General features: G+C 39.8%; 1 protein-coding gene across 10 annotated transcripts in view; it reads left to right on the forward strand.

The window, feature by feature from the left end:
- ADGRB2 (adhesion G protein-coupled receptor B2) overlaps positions 1 to 22,428 on the forward strand; it is a 603,867-nt gene that overhangs the window by 266,762 nt on the left and 314,677 nt on the right. For 9 of the 10 annotated variants that reach the window (XM_089673848.1, XM_089673852.1, XM_089673850.1 and 6 more), the window contains one exon: positions 7,442 to 8,177. In XM_089673848.1, the coding sequence (XP_089529974.1) occupies positions 7,457 to 8,177 (721 nt within the window). In that variant the 5' untranslated portion in view covers positions 7,442 to 7,456. Of the gene's footprint in view, positions 1 to 7,441; positions 8,178 to 22,428 lie in introns of those variants that run through there. The other variant, XM_089673857.1, reaches the window with a different exon arrangement.

Raw genomic sequence — 22,428 nt, forward strand, 5'->3', positions numbered from 1 at the left:
AAAACACAATATAGTGCTCACTTGTTTGATTAAATATAAAAGATGATGTTACGCCAAGTATAGATACCACACATGACATGCTTTAAAATTGCACACGCCTGTGCAATGGCTGCGTACATTTTTAATATCCATAGGCAACTCTTTCATAGCCTATACAGGTTACTACATTAGATTTACACAGGATGTCTAGTGCTAGAATTGCTGCCCTCAATCTGACGTTCCCTGTGATACTTCACATACATGTTGCAATCTCTGTTTATATACTGACATGGGACCGACGCTTGCGTTCACCTTTGTGCACGAGCACGGGGATGGGGGCAGGGTGAATTTTTTTTTTTTTAATTTAGATTTTTAAATTTTTACACTTTCTCTTTTTTTTAATCACTTTTATTGTCACAGGGAATGTAGATATACCCTGCAATAGCAATAGGCAGTGACAGGTACTCTTTTCTGAAAAATATGGGGTCTATTAGACTCTAGATCTCTCCTCTGCCCTTAAAGCATCTTATAACACCAAGACTGGTGTGATCAGATGTTTTCCCCAAATTTAAAATGGCTCTGTTTACTGTATATCTGGCTAAACCGAAATTATGAAATGCTTGCAGCTTACAGTTTCTTAGACCATAGAGATGAATGGAGCTGTGATCTACAGTGATCAGTGAAAAATTCTATATACTGATACTATACTAATGGTACTGGCTGGGTGACGGGGTGATTAAAGGGTTAATAGGTGCGATCAGTGGGTTAAATGTGCTATTCTAACTGGTGTGTGTAAAATGTAGTGCTTTGTTCGCTCTTCTCTCCCTGGACTGACAGGGAGGGCAGCAGGGGGCACATATGCGCTCTCACCCAGAAATAGAAAGCGACGTAAGGGTTTGCTTTGCCAAGAGCCACTGCTCGTCCACACATTTAAGACATTATTCTCAATATTTTAATTCTTTTTAACATTATTTTTCTTTTGTTTTACTATTTTTTTTGATACTTTCATCAGAGTAACTCATTTTTACCATACCATGTGAGAGTTGTGGGCCAATCACAGCCCACTAGGAAGAGAAGCAAAGCTTGTAAAAAATTTTGAAAACCATTTGTCATTTTCATTTCACTTTACAATTATCTGCCCTTTTGTGTTGGTCTGTCACATAAAATCCCAATAAATTACATTTACATTTTTGGCTGTAACATGACAAAATGTGGAAAATTTCAATGGGTATGAATAGCTTTTCAAGGCATTGGATATCCAGCTAAACCGAAATGATGAAATGCTTGTAGCTTCCAGTGTCTTAGGCCAAAGAAATGCTTGGAGCTGTGATCTACAGTGATCAGTGAAAAATTCTATATGCTGACACTGCTAATGGTACTGGCTGGGTGATAGTATGGGTGATCAAAGTGTTAAATGTGCTAATCTAACCGGTGGGTGTAAAATGTAGAGCTTTTACTCAGTGCAGTGTTCTCTCTTCTCTCCCTTGACTGACAGGGAGGTCAGCAGGGGGCGCATGCACGCTCACGCCCATAAATAGAAAGCGACCTAAGGGTTTGCTTTGCCCAAAGCCACCGCTCATCCACCCATTTAAGACATTATTCTCAATATTTTAATTCTTTTAACATATTTTTTCTGTTGTTTTACTATTTTTTTTCAAATACGTTCATCAGAGTAGTGCAGTGTTACCATACCATGTGAGAGCTGTGGGCCAATCACAGCCCACTAGGAAGAGAAGCAAAGCTGTTAGGAATCAGATTGATTCCTAACAGCTCTGCTAACATTGTGATCAGGCACATACGATCACATGATCACCGCGTCCTGATTAAATTCCGCTGTGTCGCGCGTGGGGGTGAGGGCACGCAGTGCCCCCCTGTGTTGATACAGTCACAGCGACATATGGGTGCACCGCTGATCCTGTAGCTGCCGCCCATCTGCAGAATATTAAGGGAAGTGGTTAAAGAAGGATTATTAATCACTTAAAACATGCAACTTGCTAAACCTAAAGCAGCATGAATTTACTGAGAGCATATCATGTCAGACTAATCTGATTGGATTTTTGACTATATCACTAATGTTTTGGACCAGGGTGGTCTGTGGATATCTTGATTATCTTGGTTTCAACAAAGCTTTTAAAACAGTTCCTCATAATTATCTAATTAAAAAATTGTACAGACTAAGATGTAAATTTTGGGAGGTTCAGTGGCTATGCATTTGGCTAAAGAATAGATAGCAGAGTGTGGTTGTAAATGGGGTTCATTCTGAACATAGATCAGTCACTGGTAGTGACCACAAGAATCTGTACTTTGTCCTGTTTTGTTTACTCTATATATAAGTGATATAACTAAAGGGTTGGTGGGTACGTTATGTAAGTGATGACACAAAGGTTTGCAATTGTGTTGATATTCCTGGAGCTGTCTGTAACATGGAACACAATCTGGCATTGGTGTAAAAAAAATGTTCAAAGCAGTGGAAACTGCAGTTCAATGTAAAATAATGCATCTAGGAAAAAATAATACCTTGACAGAGTACAACATTGGGGGTACAGTGTTGGCCAGCACTACAAAGGAAAAATATTTAGGTGTACTTATTTCAGATGATTGCAAAATGAGCAATGTGTCTAGGCAGTGAGAAAAGCCAATAGAATTCCAGGATGCCTCCAGCAGGGGCATGGAGGTCTTGATTTTTCTATATAGATCTTTAGTTACAGCACATTTAGAATACTAGTCCCCCCCCCCCAAAAAAAAACAACACAGAAAATCACACACAATAAAAAAAGGCAGACTTGATGGACTACTCAGCCTTTTTATGCCATCACTCTTCTGTTTCTGCTATTGTATTAGGCACTCAATCTTCTGTTCTCACCATTTGTGGTCTATTTGTTAGCAAATCCACAATCCATGAGCACAGCACTGGGTATACGCCCAAAGCAATTAACGTCTTCACTAATTCATCAGAAACTATGGTGTTAAATGCTAAACCAAAATCAATGAATCCTAACATATGTGCACCTAAACCAACTGACCTTATATCACTCACATTCACCACACCCCTTATTCCCATAGAGAAAAAAAAATGTAGGCATGCCTGGTTAGGTCTAGTGTCCCTTATTAAAACTTTCTTGCTACTGACTAATTTTACACTGCTGAATCCTCTGCAGTCTCATAATTTTTGTAGTAACACCCCTGCCTGTACTCTGTGGTCACATATGCAGGGCTACCCCCAAAGGAGCAGCTTTGGTATTTGTCCAGGTCTTCCCTAACTTCACCAAGCAGCCAGAAACAAGGTAGTTTCACAGCCAGGTACCTGCACACTTTTGCTCGTTGTCTCCAATGATCAGTCTAGGGGTTGTCGTTTTTGTAGTTTTATTATTGCAGAACTTGGATAGGGATGGGGAATTTAGTAGAATACTCCAATAGAATAGAATTAATTACAGTTAAGGACAGAACGTCCTTAACCACTTCCTGTCCAGACACTTTTACCCCCTTCCTGTCCAGGGCAATTTTCAGCTTTCAGCGCTATCACACTTTGAATGACAATTGCGCGGTCATGCAATACTGTACCCATATGAATTTTTTAACATTTTTTTGAGACAGATAAAGCTTTATTTTGGTGGTATTTATTCACCACTGGGATTTTTATTTTTTTTTACTATGTAAATGAAAAAGTCCAAAAATTTTGAAAAAAGTGTTTTTTTAAATAAAATTTTGCAAATAAATAATATTTCATCATACATCTTGGCCAAAATTTATTCCGTTATTTTTTTAGTAAAAAAAAAATCCAAATTAGTTTATAACCAAAAATTATGATTTTTAAACATTTTATTTTACATTTTTATATTATTTTTTTTATATTATTTTTTTATTTTATTTTATTTTTTTACATACTGTCACCCTAGCAGTACAGTGTCACCATGGTGACACTGTACTACTTGTGGGGGGTGATGAAGATTTTTTTTTTTTTTTTACACTGATTGCTTTTACACCGATATAGGATGTAAAAGCAATCATTTCTCTTTCTCTCTGTCTGCATTCTTGCAGTCATTGAGAAATACTAAGTGAGCTGTGATTGGTCACAGCTTGTCACATGGTACAAGGCTGTTGTGAATAGCCTTGTACCATGTGACCTCTGTGATCATTCACAGATTTCACATGTAGTAAGCAATGATGTCACAAGTGACATCTTGCTTACTACTTTGCATGTGATCACTGATTCGCCAATCAGTGATCACATGACCGGGACCTCGTACAGAGGTCCCGTCCGACGATCGGTGTTTCACTGTGTCCGGAGGACACAGCGGGCACCGGATCGCGGTGGTGCGCGCTCCCAGGGAGCGCGCACAGCTAGAAAAGGCGGGTGCCGTTTAGGAACGGCAACCCGACCTTGGACTGCCACCGCCCTGCCGTTTATAAACAACAGGCAGATGGCAAGAGGTTAAGTAGCAGCCTTGAGCAAAGTCCCAATGCTAGGAAGGGGTGCTCTTCAGGACACCAGCTGACATCCCATTTTTCAGACTGACACTGACTATAAAGCACCAGAGAAGTAGTGAAGCTCACAGAGTCCCCAAGATCCCACAGTGTCTGTACTCATAATGCCCAAGGACAGAATGGTGGCCTCCTTCCAATTTTCCAAGCGATACCCTTCAGTGACACCAGACAGATTTTTGTACAGACAGCTCCCCTCAGTCTGGGAACGCACTGCATGGCACACTCTCAGCAAAAAGACTGGTGTGTCACTGAGAGCCCCGGGTCCCGTTCTAATGATCAGGACCTAAAACGCCCAATTTCTGGGTCACCTGATCACTGTGATAGCCTCTGATTGGCTATCACAGTGATCAGTCACTCTGAAGCCCTCCCCCCTTGTTTTCTCTCTCTGAATGGAGGAGCGAGATACATTTTGTCTGTCTCTGTCCTATCAGAAAGAAAAAAAACAGGTGTGTAATAAATAAACAAATAAATAAATAATAAAAAAAATAAACAAAAATACCTAGTTTAAGGTTTGATCTAGGTCAGCGCCAGTTTTAGCGTTTGGGTCAAGGTCAGGGTCAAAAGTCAGGGTCAAGGTTTTTTCTTTTTTTGGGCTAGGGTTTTTTTTTTAATTTTTAAATTAGTATCAGTGTCAGTTAATGGTAGGATAAAAAAAAGAAGCAAATTGTGCAAATTGCGATCGTCAAGAGCAGGAGAAATTATTTTGGGTTGCTCTTTGGTGGTAGGTTATGATAGTAGCAAGAAATATACAGCTACATTTAAAAAAATGTTTTTTTTTTACTATTTTTGGCTGGTTTTCCTTTGGAATTAAAAAAATAAATAAACAGGAGATATCCGTTACCATTTACCACCAAATGAAAGCACAATGTGTCCTGAAAAAAACAAGGTATAATCCACCTGGATGTACAAAGTAGTTGTGATGATATGTACAGTTTTGCTAACACATGTCAAAGTTGCAAAATTGTGCTTAGGCGTTAAGATTTGTTTTAACCTTAGGCATGAAGGGGTTAAGGAGTGTTCAGTGGGCACACCTAGGGGGACCACCCAAAAGGTGTGCTTAGAGATGTAATAGTTCCTGCAAGAAAAGAAATCCTCCACCATCAAAGTACACACAGCCTCTTACCACATCTTGTTGACCACAAACTCAAGAGGTCAAAAAGAATGTATATCATGTAATAATGCCTAGAGATCCAAGGTCCCTGTTCACTAACACATGTCAGTTGCTACACTCCTAAGGATAGATTTACTGTTCAACCAGAAAGAAAGTCTAGCTCTCATAGATCTAAACAGATCCTGCATATTACATGGCAGTAAAGGTTTCCAACCAACAAGATGGCCACAATTTCATTCCTATTTGTAATTTGAATTATAGCATATTGGTGACCAATCCATTGAATAAAGCCAATTGTTGGTCAAACAATGTCAAATGCAATTTTTGTAGTTATAACATAAAAAATATAAACATAAAAATACCAAAAAAGCTTCCTAGTGCCAAATCCTATTGAAAACAAGAAAAAAAAGCCGGACAATAAGTACTGCAAAAATATTGGATTCTTTGGGCACAATAAGAGACCACACAGTAAAATACATACAACCATTTATTGACATAAGAGTCAGGATTCATATACTCTTTATCAGGCTCATATTACAAACATACCCCCAAAAAGGGGCCAGAAAAAGGACATAAATAATAGCAAAGTGCCTCCCTCCATGTCAATCATTTAGCACATTAGCTACACTTACGCGGAGACATGACGGATCAGCGTCAAAGGTGATTTTGATAAATATATCTTGCATCGAGAAGCACGGTGGATATACCACCTTAAAGCCACTTCTCCCCCTGGTTTAAATGAGACCCTGAGTTACAAGCCCTTCTTATAGCTTATGCTGTCAATGACAGCGGTCAAATTGGTGCGGTTCCGACTTGTTCAGAGCCACACCGATTTCTAAAGTAGTACATGCATTACTTTTCGTGCAATTTGCATAGACATCTGTGCCAGATGTCTTGCAAATCGCACCTGAAATCGGCATGTCCCCCGACCTTGAAATCATGCGACTTCACTGTAAGACACACGATTTCAAAGTCTGGCTTGATGTGACCGGGGTGTTATTGTTTTTAAAGTAAGACAGAGAAATTAGTAAAACCGAGATAAAATATTTTTTGCTTGTTTGGCAGAGCTATTTCTTTCTAATATAATGTGGTCATATTCCAGTATGGTATGTCCAGATTCTATTGACTGTTTCCAACCTGTTGAGGAAGACATTACAAAGTGCAATGACCATATGCTAAGCACAGTAACACAAATGCAGTCAGCTTCTTTTTTCATTAGGTGACTACTGTAACCTGGTGTTTGATTGGTTGCTATGCATTACACAATTGCACTTTATATTTATTGAATAACTAATATTGTAATCGCAATTACTGTATGTATTAAAATATTGTGTTAATATAAATAAAAGGAAATGTAAGTGTGCTATAGTCAGTGTTTGTTAATGGAACTGAAGAATAGTGACAAGCATATACAATCTTTACCATTACATTACCTGTCATCGTAAAATCTATAAGGTACCTAGAGATATATTGGGGCTGCCTTTGCTGACCTCATTCTAAAAATGTTAGTTGCCTAGGACAGTGTCTGTGAACGTTCTGAAACAATCCAATTAGCATGACAGCCAATCACCTACCATTTTCAGCTAGAGGCTGGTAATAAAAGCCTTCATGCTCTCTTAGTGCAAGTTTTCTGTAAAAGTGATGGAACACATTAAGAATTTGGTACTTATGGTATAATTTGACATTATAATTTGATGATAATTACCATCAATCTTGGAAAGTTTTTTGGCTTTGGTTGCATGTAATAAGGTGGCTTTTGCTGACTAGCCCTTGAATTTGCATACCGTTCATCTGTGAATTTGCCTTGATATGCTAAGTGCTCAGCAACTATTCAAAAATTAATACTTTTGTTTTTTTCTCCTACAGGGCCCATGTCATAGGATGAACACTGCTTGTCCCCTCTTACTATCTGTGATATCGTCTCTTGTCTTGTGCTCTTGGGGTTCAAACCCTACACCGAGCACATGCTCGGCTCTGGCCTCTGGAGTTCTGTACGGAGCCTTCTCTCTTAAAGACCTATTCCCTGTCTTCTCTCCTGGCTGCTCTTGGACCCTGGAGAACCCAGACCCAACCAAATACACATTATACCTAAAGTTCACTCACGAGGAGCAAGTGTGCTCACATCTATCCCCCATGGTGCAAGCTTTGGATCATTATCTTCCCAACCACACCTGCAGCCGGCCTGAGGAAGGGGCAGACGAAGCTCAGGAACTCTGTATCCCTGGGTCTCCGTTTACATTTTCTCACTTTGATAAAAATTTTCTTCGTATCTGCTTGTCAGAGCAGCCTCTATCCATTCAGCTTCTACCTGATTCTGTGCTGAGTTTCCGCTTTGTGGAGGTGCTGTTGGTCAACCATGATAACTCAAGCCAGTTTGCTTGTGGTGTACTTTGCAGATGGTTTGAGGAATGTTTAAGAGCTCGGGACTGGGGTGTGCGCTGTGGACTGACACAGACTGGTTGCACTTGTCCAGAAACAGTAGCACGTGGACGTAATGACACTGTTTCCAACTCCATTGTTCCAGCAGGACATACTGACTGTTGTGTTACTCAGCTTCTCCCAGGAAACAGCAATGAGGAATATCCTCGACCAATTCCTTATGGTATGTAGATTACAAAAAAGCTGGTACATTTTTGTATTACATTGACGTTATAGCATTAAATGAGTACATCACAAATTTACAGTACAAAAGTTGAAAAAAATTAATGGTAAAAAAATGATCTATATGAATTATTTAGCAAAGAGTAAATGAGAAAATTACACATATTAAAAACTTATTAGATGATTCAGAATCTGCTTTTCTAAAATAATAGTTGCTTTTAAGTATATCCATGTTTATGTAAATCTTTGTGGATGAATATCCCTATGCTATGAGGTTAATCCGTAGAAGGTTGCTAAATATAGTCCAAGTTAACAAATATATATGTGAAGAAAACTTTTTTCTAATCAATTTCCTTCACACGTAATTTATAATAAAAACATTGAATTAATTGGAATATATCAAAAGCATTTGTAGAATAGCAAAATCTTGTGAAGAAATACAAAGTTAATCCTTTGGTTTAGTATAATAGAGATGCTTTTTACATACCTGGATATGGCAACGGTATGAATAAGTATAGTTGCAAACAATAAAAAATATAAAACCCTTTTTTGCAAAGGCATCTAATTTTAATTTCCAGTGCCAACTGTATTGATTTCAGTGTAGCAATGCTTTTCAAACCGCATATGTGTATGTATGTGTTTGAACCCATACCCCCATTTGTGCATGACCACAGCAAATGATATCACACAGATTTATCAAAGACATGGTCAAAGATAGACAGTGAGATGCCTCAGGAGAATCAGCATATGAATTTGCATCATATATATAAAACAGTACATCCATTAAGGTTTGGTGATGAGGCGGTACAAAAGGAACCAAAAAGCCTACCCTGGGCTGAAAGGAGCAAAAAGGAATAATTTGCATGAATCTGCTTACTTTCCTGTAAGCAGAGGCCAAGCTCCTTGTGTCTGTGTCTTGTGCTGGATGTAGGGACTAAGGCATTGTTGTAAATCATATACTGTATATACATAGCCTTATGAATAGAATGCAAATGTATTGTTCCATCAGAAACATATTCCTCATAGAATTTCAGTAACTCATGGAAGGCATCTTTGCTTGAACTCATGAGATAGACAGAGTAGTGGCAATCATATGAATTTAGTAACTATACCAAAATTGTTTGCCGAACTATCAGCAAACATTCACTTATGGTGAATATGTCACTGTCATTTAAAACAAATGCACTGGAAGATTCACCTGCAGTGAATGTTTTGTGAAATTCAGATTTACTGCCTCATAAATGTGTCCACAAGTGTTTACTTGGATAAATGTTTACCCATTTACATCTATATGATACACTGCAATGTCTTAACACACACACATGCGTTAACATGCGTTGCGTTAAGGCAAACCATGAAATATAAATGGGCTGTCAACACACCTCAGCAGACCAATTAACAGACAAGACCCTTTTTTTGATTCACCATAGCAAAATGCACATAGAGGAGTTGCAGTGTGTTGCTGTGCATTGGCATCTACTGTACAGTGCACTGGAGAGTCCTTGACAATAAAAGTCATTACAACACACTATACAAGTGCCAAGCCTTGGAACAACACATGTTAAAATTTGCATTTTAATACATGTCACTGCAGTGTATAGGTTTGAACGCACTCTAAAACCCTCTTCCAAAATCGGGAACTGCTACTGCTGACCTGTTTTTTTAGATGAAGGTTAAACAGCCGGCATCCTGATAGGTGACTCACAATTTTTATGATCAAGGTCAATTACTTATTAGGTAGTGGGGCCAGGATTAGGATGACAGCTTGTAAGCACCCCCTAGCTGCATAGTGGCCAAAACTCATAGCTAGGGGCCTACACTAGGATGGACCCACAGAGATACACTGGTGACACCAGAAATGGGTTTCTGAGCTCAGCCCCGACCCACTCACCCTTCTGCATTTTAGGAGGGAAAGAATGGAGCCATAAGCCCTCTTACCAGTTCTCCTTGTACAACGAAATGTTGTTATTATTATTTTTGACTCTAGGCAAGGATATGCACCTCTACAATTATACACTCATGAGCAAGGCTTTGCTTCTTAACCACTTCAAGTCCAGACACTTTCACCCCCTTCTTGTCCAGGCCAATTTTCAGCTTTCAGTGCTAGCACACTTTGAATGACAATTGCGCGGCCATGCAACACTCTACCCATATGAATTTTTTTTACATTTTTTTTAAACAGATAAAACTTTATTTTGGTGGTATTTATTCACCACTGGGATTTTTATTTTATTGCTATATAAAAGAAAAAGTCCAAACATTTTGAAAAAAAGTGTTTGTCTTATAAAATTTTGCAAATAAATAATCTTTCTTCATAAATCTTTGCCAAAGTGTATTCAACTATTTTTATAGTAACAAAAAATAATCCAAATTAGTTTATAACCAAAAATTATAATTTTTTTAAATTTATTTTTACATTTTCATTTTATTTTTTTATATTATTATTTATGTTTTTTTTAACATGCCGTCACCCTAACAATACAGTGTCACCATAGTGACATTGTACTACTTGTGGGGGGTGATGAAGATTTTTTTTTTTGCACTGATTGCTTTTACACCCAGAAAGGCTGTAAAAGCAATGATTTCTCCTTCTCTCTGGCTGCATTCTTGCAGGCATTGAGAAATACTGTGAGATCTGTGATTGGTCACAGCTTGTCACATGGTACAAGGCTGTTGTGAATAGCCTTGTACCATGTGACCTCTGTGATCATTCACAGATTTCACAAGTAGTAAACAATGATGTCAGGAAGTGACATATTGTATACTACTATTCATGTGATCACTGATTGGCCAGTCAGGTATCACATGATTTGGGACCTCACACAGAGGTCACATACAGTGATCGGCGTTCCGGAGGAAATAGCAGGCACCTGATCGCGGTGCCGCGTGCTCCCTGGGAGCGTGCACAGGCAGTAAATGCGGGGGCAGTTTAAAAATGGCCACCAGCTTTGGTACTACTCCCGTCCAGCCATTTATGCACATGGGCTGGACAGGGAAGTGGTTAAGTAATTTCACGCCTAGTCATGGGGAAGGGTCCTTCACCATGAGTGGGGACCACCTTGCAGTATCCCAATTGTCCAGGTGAGCGCATCAAGGGACTTCTTGGACCACTCCACCAGAAGGATCCACTGCCACCTACTCCTGTTCCGAACTATTTGTTTGACATCTTTTCATCTCCCGGATAATACATATAGACTGTACAATGGCCTACTGAGGCCTAATTTCCAAACACTGTGTGACAAAAGGATAAGGCGGTTAATGGTGGAATGCTTCTTTACTAAATTTCAAAATAATAGTGATACAGTACCACATATTGGCATTTGTTACATTCCCACATAACACTGTGCATTGTTGCTTTCCCAATTACACAAAAGGAGATGCTGCACTGCTAAAACTTCCTTCTTCAAGAGTAAGACATTCCTCTACTTATTTGCTGTTGGGGTCCAGAACAAAGACTTTAATGATGTGCTCAGCCCCTAGCAGGGAAACCTCACAAGGGAGGAAAGTCTAGTCCAGAGGAAAGTCACATATTCCCTCTATAAGGCTGCTTCATTCTTGTGTCTACTACAGGTATGCAGTAGGGCACTGACTCACTTCCCTGAAGGGGAGGCCATCCAGATCCTATTCAAAATCACAGACTGCACGTAATGTTGCCTCTTCCTTCTTACATGTTGGGCTGATTCACATGGCAAGGCACATAACATAGCGACACTAAAATGGGCACCCAGATCTTTCAGGATTATGATGCATTATTGTAGGCATTGGCTTCCCCGCAATGTCTGCCAAAGTCCATTGCAGAGGACAAGACAGTCCTCCACTGACCTTCTCCAGTGAACAGAGCATAGAGCACAGCTGCAGTAATGTGATACAGAACATCCTGTTCAAAAGGGGAAAGGGAGATCTCTAGCAGGTATACAGGAGACTGTACATGCAGTAATAGGGAGAAGTAGTAGATGAAAACCAGTTTCCTACCTGACATCCCCTACAACCTCTGAAGACTGGACTAAAAAACAGCTATGGTGACCTTACTGGTGTCCTCACAGAAGCACTTTAGAAGCATGTGTTGACAGACCCTTGATCGCATCACAACTGCTTCTCTCCCTGTACAAGTCAATAGGAATGCAAACATAGCTTAAAGTAGGGTGATGCAGCTTAAAAACAGTTTAACTGCAGGTCAGAAGCAGGTTAAGTACAGGTTAAAAGCACCTGCCAATGAACTGTGAATATTCTCAGAGTCATCTCAAACTGATCTCAAATGCAAGCAGAATGCACCTAAAAGCAAGTTGCATCTGCCCAATAACGCAAGCCCAAACCAACTACTTGTGTTTTTGATAACTAAACAAAGCTGCTTGAGTTGATTTCTATAATATTTATATTTGATAAAACTTTAAATGATTATCCAGGTTAAGCTGAACAGTCAGTAGTACCTCTTGAACCTGTCAGAAGTACTGACGATGGTGCTTGTACCTCGATTTGAGAAGCTCTGATCTGGATGCTGTTGAAGGCATTTTGATGAAACTGATAGTACCCTGAAAAGTTCGTAGGACCGGAATGATTGCTGCTACTTCAGAGCTTTAATTTTTTTTTTTGGAGAATAGATGTAAAATTGATTATGCTAATAATGCTGCCACACATAACGGAGCTTCAGTAATGAATCGTTTGATTGCAATAATGAACTATAAGAGTGCTTGTACAAAAACAAACCTGAAGTAAGATGAATATTCATGATTTCTACATCTGCAATAATAATTATAAAACAGTGATGAGCACTGCTCTTTATATAATTTGCTAAATTCCACATCGTCCAATTCACCTTTAGTATCTTCATCTTTTTTTAACCTTCCCCTTTAAAGCACATATATAACAGGGGTTGTGATAACTAAAGGCAAACCTTTTTTAAATATTTAAAGTGTTTAAACATTAGAATTTTCCGTTGCTGTCTGTGTCTGTGTTAGGGAGGTTTAAAAAATTAGGTAAATCAAAATTTTTGAGTTGCCATCACAACAGGACTAGAGGGGAAATTTTCTAATCGGGACATTTTTTCAGGTGATAACTGTCCAAGAGGGAGCTTTGCTCACATTAAAAACATATCTTTTCACTTACTGGTGCATCTTCAGGACAGGAAGTGAAGGGAAACCTCCCTAATGAGACACAGATTACAAAAAAAGTTTTGGCTTTAGATATATTACCAGTAGGGCAGACATTCCCCTGCATGCCATTTTGTTGGCCAATGTGCCTGGATTCAATTCGCTGAAGGTTCAGTAGATTGGATTCTTTGTTCAGGGAATACAAACTTTGCAGTGAACCCCACTGAAGACTATAGGTTACCAATCCTGCTGGTCAATTCTGTATTTGTTTGTGTAAAAAGAAAAAAAAAACAATCCTTTGAATTACATGCGTGGGAGATGCTCTTTTGTTGTATGAGGTGTTACGGAGTAGTACGATTTTCACAGACACTGTCAGCAGCACCGTATTTTGTCATTCAGATAAATTGTTTTAACTTTTACATTTAGCTTGACATACTGTAAATAAAGCAAGAATGCCCCAATCATTTCAAATTGAATACATTTTTATGTAGTTTTGTTTGTAAGTTAACATCAGAGTGTATTATCTAAGAGATAATAGCTACAAACATTATACAGTGGTATTTTACAGTGGTCAGACAGTATATTAGCAGCTTACTTAGGCTGCAGTGTTGGATGGAGAGTCAAGGAAAAGTGTGTAAGCAACGTGATTAGGTCACAATATAAGAGGGAGAGAAATGGCAGATTTTATCTTAACACATAACTTAGAGTGTATTATTGGAGGAACAATGCAAAATGTATCCTACAGAAGACATTAGAAATTTTCCAGCAGTAGCCAAGCTGCAGAAATTTTATGTAGCACATTTATTATGCTTGAGCAATGGAATAGGCCACAAATTTTAAGAGGCATCTCAGAATTTACCCTGCAGCAAATATTTGAAATTTCTCAGTGTGGCACTTTGCAGTGCTGGATACTGGAACAGGTGGCCAACTATGAAGCGCAATGCAGGATTTGCCCTGCAATAAACATTAGAGACTTTCCATCATACATTTAAGAGTGCTGCATAATGTGGCATTTAGAACAAAAACAAAAAACAAACACATATGATACACATAATATATTGAATAAAGTCCTTGGTGCCAGACTTATTTCTTAAATAGTGCATGTGCTGTTTCCATGTGACTCATGCTCTGTGCTCCCCACCAGTGGTCCCACTCACTCAACGACTGCTGTGGACTCTTATATTTAAACAAGAGTCTGACTCGCTTTGGTGGGACAATATCTGGTTCTGCTGGGTCTTGCAGTCCTCCTAAGATCGCCTAGTATATATATACTATGGACTAGGAAGTAATGCACTGCTATGCATTCCAACAGCCGGATATGACATCACCACAGTCCGCACCTGGCATGTTTCGCCCCTCCCACTGGGTGTCCTCAGAGTTATGGATTCGTGGTGATAGGCGGACAGTTTTATACAATATAACCCAATTTACACCCAAACCCTGTATGCACTAAACCGGATGTATTGGCAACACCTTTACGGTGCTGGAGCACTTGAAAAGGACAGTAGGGGTGGCAGGAGTCCATATTGGTGGCAAGTATACATTTCTTTTCTTGGTCATATGACACTTAAACATTTAGTTTGTACTGTCAGCAGCAGAGGGTTTGTAGTAATTGGTATTTCAAGACTGGTTCATTTTTATAAAAGTGAGCTGGTACACACTGTCAGATGACTGGCAGATTCTCCTCTAAATAACAAAATCTCATGCTGCCCTGCAGGCCCTCTCAGACTGCATACTGGCTGCAGGGAAAACATGAAGCCCCAGTGCACATTGTGTAAGCTCCTGTCTGTCATCCATCCTTGACACCCAGTAGTCTATATGTCCACAATGAAAGTGTCATTAGCCCTGTACCTGATGTAGTCAGGAGTCATGATGTTCAGGGGATGCCTGTGAGTGCTGCCTGCAGCTGGGCCTGGCTGCTGTGGTTTAAAAAAAATCTCTAAAAAGCATTGCTGTTGCTTCTTTCCTTAGAGGCATGATGGTCATCAGAGGGGATTCTGCCATCGTCAGGACATCCTCAAAGTGCCACATTTTGGGGTCCCTCTAGGATGGTGGTAGTAGACTGGCTATTTTTACCCTTGTTTGAGAGATCTAATAAGATGGCCGCCCAATAGTGTTTTCCTTTTGGGGGGGGAGGGGGCAAATCCTGAGGTTCTTGAGCTTATATTGAAGCCCATTTGCCACAAACTGTATGTAGGAAACACTGTCCTCAACAATCTCACCCTATCAGTGTACAGCATCCAAAGTAAAGGAGGGGTAAAGTGTCCCCCTTAAAAGCTGGCTTTGACCTTCTCCTGGTCCCTGCCACCACTGCCTGAATCCATCTTCTGCATGTATACTTTCTCAGCCTTCTGCTGCCACACAGGGATTGAGGCAGTTGGTAAAGTTTACTGCTGAGGAGGCATTGTATCACCATTCCCCACCTTGTCAAAAACTTCAAAAACTGTCAAAATGCTGCTCGCCCAGGTCCTAAAAACCCTTACAGATAGGGGGACCCTTGAGATCCACTGCAGAGAGTCTTGTGTTGAGTTGACACTCTTCAGACATTTACCCAGTGACCCCTAAAAGTTAATATACACTTAAATTAGAATAAAAGATGGGGCATATCTGAATGTACCAGATGGTACAAATGTGAAAAATGTATTGACATATAGTACATGCTCAACCATCTAGCTGGCCGGGAACACAGAAATAAATGTTAATCCTTCACCACATATGGAGTCCAGTGTAAAAGGTTACAGCATCTAAGTGTGTTATAATTTCTAAGAAAGATCTGTTAGCAGAGATATACCCACAGGTAAAAGTTCATACCAGACACACCATGCTGGGTATAATGTGCAAGGAAGTGAGTCCATCCAGGTTGAAATAACAACTAAAATTTGTAAATGTTGCATGTGTCTTGAATGATGAGCCATTGATAGGGTGAAAAGAACCCCTGCTCCCCAGAACCTGTCCTCGTATCATAATTGCCTAGCTAACAATTGATGGCATGTTGCTTGCAGCATGGCCAACACTGAGCTACAATCAAGTAATCTCATGGGGATGTCACAGATGGGGTGGTTGGTATGCATCTGATATTGGCGCTGCGATTCTGCCAGGAAAACTATTGCCAAGTATGGCTCTCTAAAGTAGCCATTAACCTTTCTGGCTTGACAAAGGACCTTCTGGAAGCCAGGGTACTTAATGATGAACTGCTACACCACCAAGTTCAGGACATGTACCAGGCAAGGTATATGTCAGATTTTTGTTGGTGAAGGGCAGCCTGCAGATTAGTGCTGTTGTCACACAACTTGATTGACTGAAGATGGGGTGATTTGCCACAGACACATTATGTTCCACATGTTGGTAGAGTGCACTAATGGCCTTCTAAGAAAAATAATAGCAACTGTAGCACAGGCCATTATTATTATTATACAGGATTTATATAGTGCCAACAGTTTGCTTAGTGCTTTACAATATAACGGGAGACAATACAGCAATAATACAGTTCAATACAAGAGGGATAGGAGGGCCCTGCTCCTTGGAGCTTACAATCTAGGAGGGAGGGACTAGTGGTACAAAAGGTAGTAACTGTGGGGGATGGACAGGTTGGAAGAGTATAAGATTCCATTATTAGCTGAGGGCAGGATAGGCTTCCCTGAAGAGATAGGTTTTCAGAGATTGCCTAAAAGTGAGCAAAGTAGGCGATAGTCTGATAAATTGGGGTATAGAGTTCCAGAAGAAGGGGGAAGCTCTGGAAAAGTCCTGGAGACGAGCATAGGAGGAGGAGACAAGGGAGCTAGAGAGCAGGAGGTCTTGCGAGGAGGGGAGAGTACGGTTTGGGTGATATTTAGAGACAAGTCCGTTGATGTATTTTGGGGCAGAGTTATAAATGGCTTTATAAGTTATTGTTAATGTTTTGAATTTTATTTTTTGGGCAATGGGAAGCCAGTGGAGGGATTGGCAGAGAGGGGTGGTAGATACAGAACAGTTAGTAAAGTGGAAAAGTCTGGCAGCAGCATTCATGATAGACTGAAGAGGGGATAGCCTGCGATGAGGTAGGCCAATGAGGAGGGAGTTGCAATAGTCAAGGCGAGATATAACAAGGGAGTGAATAAGTTGCTTAGTGGTTTCCGAGGTTAGGAACGGGTGTATCTTGGAGATGTTGCGGAGGTGATAATAATAAACCCCGCAGAAGGGAGCTGATGCCATGAGTTGGAATGGGTGCAGTTGCAAAGCCATCAACTTGGGTAAACTGGCATTAACATGCTAGACATGAGGGTGATTTGGTGGATATTTATTTCTTCTGCGCCAGCTGTTGTGGAATAGAAAGCTACAATTGGAAGTAGGAAAAAAAATTCTGAAGTGGTTCAAACCTTCCCTTGATCCTTCTCTGCATGGCCCATGATCTTCTTCCCTTCCTGACATGGCAGATCCTAAGTCTCTGAAACCACTTATGAGGCTTCCCTCACTGTCACTAGAGGCTGCAGATATTGCAGCCAATGCAGCAGGCGTGGAGGGCAAGGGAGATGTTACATAAGGAAGGATGAGAAGGAGAAAAATGAGTGCAGGCCTTTTGCTGCTGACTTGTGACATTGAGGTGCTGCTATTATTTGAATGAACCTGTGAGCCACTGGAGTCTAAGATACAGTATATTAGATCGCTGGAATTTTTCTCACCCTCATAAGATGTAAATTACATGGAAATAATGGATTCTTAACTGCGCTCTAATATTACCGTGTTGATAATATATATAGAAGTGTTGCTAATTCTCCTAGATTGTAAGCTCGAAAGAGCAGGGCCCTCGATCCCCTCATGTTTTGCATTGTATTGGTATTATTCTGTCACATGTTCTGTTCCCCTCTGTAATGTACAGCGCTGAGCGAACTATTGGCGCTTTATAAATACTGTATAATAATAATAATAATTAATCTATACTGCAATAATAGTAACTTATCCACCACATTACCAAGATTAATCAAAATATATCCTCATAGAAGTAAATAAATAAAATAAAAAAAAATAAAAAATGTGGAATCCAATAGTACTGATTTTACAACATAAAAAATATATAAATTAATTCATAGAATTCACTGTGCCAATGTGAAAAAACAAAAAATACAAAATATCTTGGGAGTATTTCTTAAAACTAAATAAATTAATAAAATGAGATGTGCAAGTGATGCATGAAACAAAAAATAAATAAGAAATAAAAAATAAAACAAATGAAAAAATATTTTAAAAAATATATATATAAATTAATAAAGTTCAGCCACAAAATAGTGCATTAAAAAGGATTGTGCAAAAAAGTGCAAAAAATAGTGCATGAAAAAAGATTGTGCAAAAAAGTGTTTCAAAAAGTTCAGCAGGTAGGAGGTGCTGCTCCCACTTAGCTCTGTAGTGCAGAGTCATGTGTTTCCTTATGCATGTGTTACCCAAACAGCTGATACTCTGTAGGCAGAGACTGCAGAACCCAACAGTGCTGTCAGCAGCAGATACATTACAAAACGCCCACACTGCAGAGCTCTGTTTCACTAAACCTGGGGATATACTGGGTTTGTACCTGTGATGCAGTGCCACCAGATGGATTAGGACAGCTGCTCCTTTCAGTCCTCTGCAACCTGTCCCTGAACAAAACCCTCCCTTGCTGCTGTTTTACCTCCTCCTCAGAACTTTCTTCCTCTTAAATTGGTTGCAACCACATATGGGCTGCCCCCCATCCACCCCTCCTCACCACTGGAACCCAATTTGCAATAAGTTCCACCTTCTGGAACTTCACTACTTCTTGCTGCTCCCTGCCTGATGCCCCCTTACTGCTGTGTGGCTGAACCCCTGCTCTCCTTCTCCTGCTCTCCTTCTGTAGTCCTGATGCTATCTTCCTTATCCTCAATTTCTGAAAGGAATGTTTGTGCATTTCCAAGATCATCACCAAGCCTGGAAAGAGGAAGAAGAAAGCTTTGTCATTGATTAAACAACCTCCTGTGTGTGCTGTGGCTGTATAGCAGATGTGTCCTGCTTCCAGATGATGCGGGCTGACTACTGCTTAGTCCTGCAGAAGCTACTCACCTCTATTATCTCTTCATGCTTCTCACTTTAGGCCTGCCTGGTATTTTTTAATAAAGATGATTCCTAATTCAATGAGAGCAATAGCATTAGGGAGTATAAATATGTGGTGCTTTGGTGCACAGTACAAAAGATACAGACTTAAATACTATACATAACCATTCAGAATGATTTACTAAAGGGATTGAGAATCTTCACTCAATATGTTGAGCAAATATTCACTTAAAAGCAAAAATTCTTGCCTTTTTATTTCATCTGCACTTACAGTAATTTGATATTCAAAGTCAACGCATTTACAATTGACTGAAAATGCTCAACTTCTTCTTCAGCCTCTTTATGCGCAGAACTTTCACTGGTGGGGTTGATGTGAAAATGAGAAGATATTGCATCAGCTGTGTGATGGTTAGAGATATACTTTAAATTGCAGTTGCTGTTCTGTGAGTTTTATTTGATATGTCCTTGAGCACCTACTGTTCAACTAAGCATTATGTATGTTTGACTAAGAAAAACATTCCATTTTCAAATAATGGAAAGTTGTTTACAGATTGGAAAATACATAAATGAAATGTCCCTTTAGAACCTCAAAATATAGGATTGTATAGGATGTAGTGCTTTATTATACGCCCACTTGCCTGCACACATTCAGATATAGGTGTGAATATTCCATCATATTTTTTTTTTTTTAAATTACACTTCATGAAAAACATCATGCTACAATTATTCTTTCAATGTCTTTATTATACAAAATGCAGAATCCATCAGTTTTAAAGTGGAAGAAAAGCCTAACTATAATTATTCTTAAACGGTTCCCTCCCCCTCCTCCAACACATTCTGCCTAACTTCATAAAAAAGATGTGTGTACTTACCTATTTTTTATCCTCCTCGACCTGGTCACGTGATCCCGTAGCTCTGGCTCCCCTGTGTCACTGAGCAGCTGCTGCAGGGGAGAGAAGGTAGCGTTGACAACTGCTGAGCCATAGGAGCCTATGGGTGATGTCATGACTTCAAGAATTCACAGCTGTTGAGCATTCTTTTACATATCATGTGCAGGATCACATAACTGGACTGGAATAAACTGAAAAGAGGTAAGTACACACATCAGTTTTATGTGGGTTAAGCCTGGGGTAACACTGATGCGGAATTCACAGCTTTTTCTGTGCGAATTCCGCACTACATCACAGTCACACCTTATTCATGCGAAGTGCTACGGGTTTGTATGTCAAGTTAACAACACCCCAAAACGGATCCACAAAACGAGGTGTGAAGTGAAGAATCAGATCTCATAGGTGTGAATACCCATGCAATCTGATTCTAGTGCAGACCAAAAAATAGGTCCTGCACCTTTTTGTTGCGGATGCGGTGCGATTTGAGCCACACAAAATGTATGGCTCCAAACGCACTGCACACAATTCACATGTGATTTGCACAGGAATGCAGTGCGGTTCCTCTGCGAATCACATGTGATATACCGTACCGCATATGTGTGAACCCAGGCTAAGGATAAGTTCACCTTTTTAAAAAAACAATAATAAATGCACATCTGTGTACATCTGTGTATTTTAGTGAAATGATTGTTGTACTATTTTTTGCTTTTTCTGAATTCACCTGGAAGCTCTATGTTCTTTCTACTGTATGCTGCTCCTGATACTATTTACAGCCAAATGTTCTATATTTTGTGAACTTTGTCTTTTTAAAACATTTATGGAAAATAAAATAAATATTAAGGTTAAATAACTTTCAAGAAGTAAAAAAAAAAATCTTGCAAGAAAAAAAAGTGCATTTATTATATTTTTGTACCTGGAGCCTAGAAAACAGCACCCTCTATGAAAGGATCACGGATGCCATAGAGACTTCTGCAGAATTCTCAGTGTATCTTTCTGCCCGTACCTCATAGGGCTCATGTACAGGGGCGGACTGACAACTCATGGGACCCCCGGCAATAGGGGATCATGGGGCCCCTATGTGCTTGCCCAAACTCAAAAAAGCCTATGAAAAAGGGCAGTGCCCGAGTTTCCAAATGGTCAGTCCACCCCTGCTCATGTACAATGCAGCTGATAAACTCACATTTAGGAGCTGTTCAGCGTTTTTTTCAGCTGCCCCTGAACTCACCCTAATGTTTTCCTATTTGTCCAAGTACACATCTTCATTTACAGTCGTTTACAGGCAGTTGAGTTTAAAGCTGTTTTTTTGAACTCAACAAACTTGCGTTCAGACGTCGATTTTATCAGCATTTCAAACGCAAAACGCGGCAAAGCGCGTTTATAAGCTTTTGCGTTTGAATTTTTGTTTTAACTCTTCCAGTTCCCAATGATGTCCAGAGCCTTTTTTCATCATGAAAAATTCATGCAAAGAGTTTTCAAGGTGCTCAGATGGACAAAATACTGATATGTCAATGCCCATTCACACCTCAAATTCCTCATGCTGACCCCCTGCCAGGTGGCCTTAACACACCTGTCCCACCCTTGGAAACAAAAGAAATGTTAATGAGCAACTCACACCTAATTATCTCAACACATGCTGCTCTCCCTGCTTCTACTGTGTGTATTTATCTGAAAAAGTCTGAAATAGTTAAATAGAAATAATTTACCACTTTTCTGTAAATTCTGGGCATTTGGGAGGTTCTCCTGTGCTTATCTTTAAAAAACGCTTCTAAATGCAAATGCGCATAAATGAGTTATGCAAACACTGCTAAACAGACTTTTTTTAACCTACGTTTTCCAGTAGTCAGTTTCCATCGTTCAAAATCGTCCCGTGTACATGGGGCCATATAGGCAGGCAGATACACACTAACAGGAAGAGACAATGAATTACTACAGCGCTCAACAGCAACTTCGTAGTTCATTGAGACAGCCGCAAAGGCTGTCAGTACTTGTAGTTTTCCATTCACAGAATACTGTGAATGAATGACACGGCTGAGCAGGCGGAGTCCCACATGTCCACATTTTTTTAAAATAGTGACAGCTAGAGGAGGGAGAAGATCCCCTGCTAGCTGTCACTAGATGCAGTGGAACGGGAAGCAGCTTCAGCAGTTAGAACATGTTACATGCTCCACTTCAAAAATGGGTAGAACATGTATCATGTTTCCAAAGGTGAACTTATCCTTTAAACAGGATAAGTAGAATG

The sequence above is a fragment of the Staurois parvus genome, unplaced genomic scaffold, assembly GCF_062004578.1.
Source record: "Staurois parvus isolate SC_StPar_1 unplaced genomic scaffold, SC_StPar_1.0 ptg000145l, whole genome shotgun sequence".
In the NCBI taxonomy this organism is placed as follows: Eukaryota; Metazoa; Chordata; class Amphibia; order Anura; family Ranidae; genus Staurois; species Staurois parvus.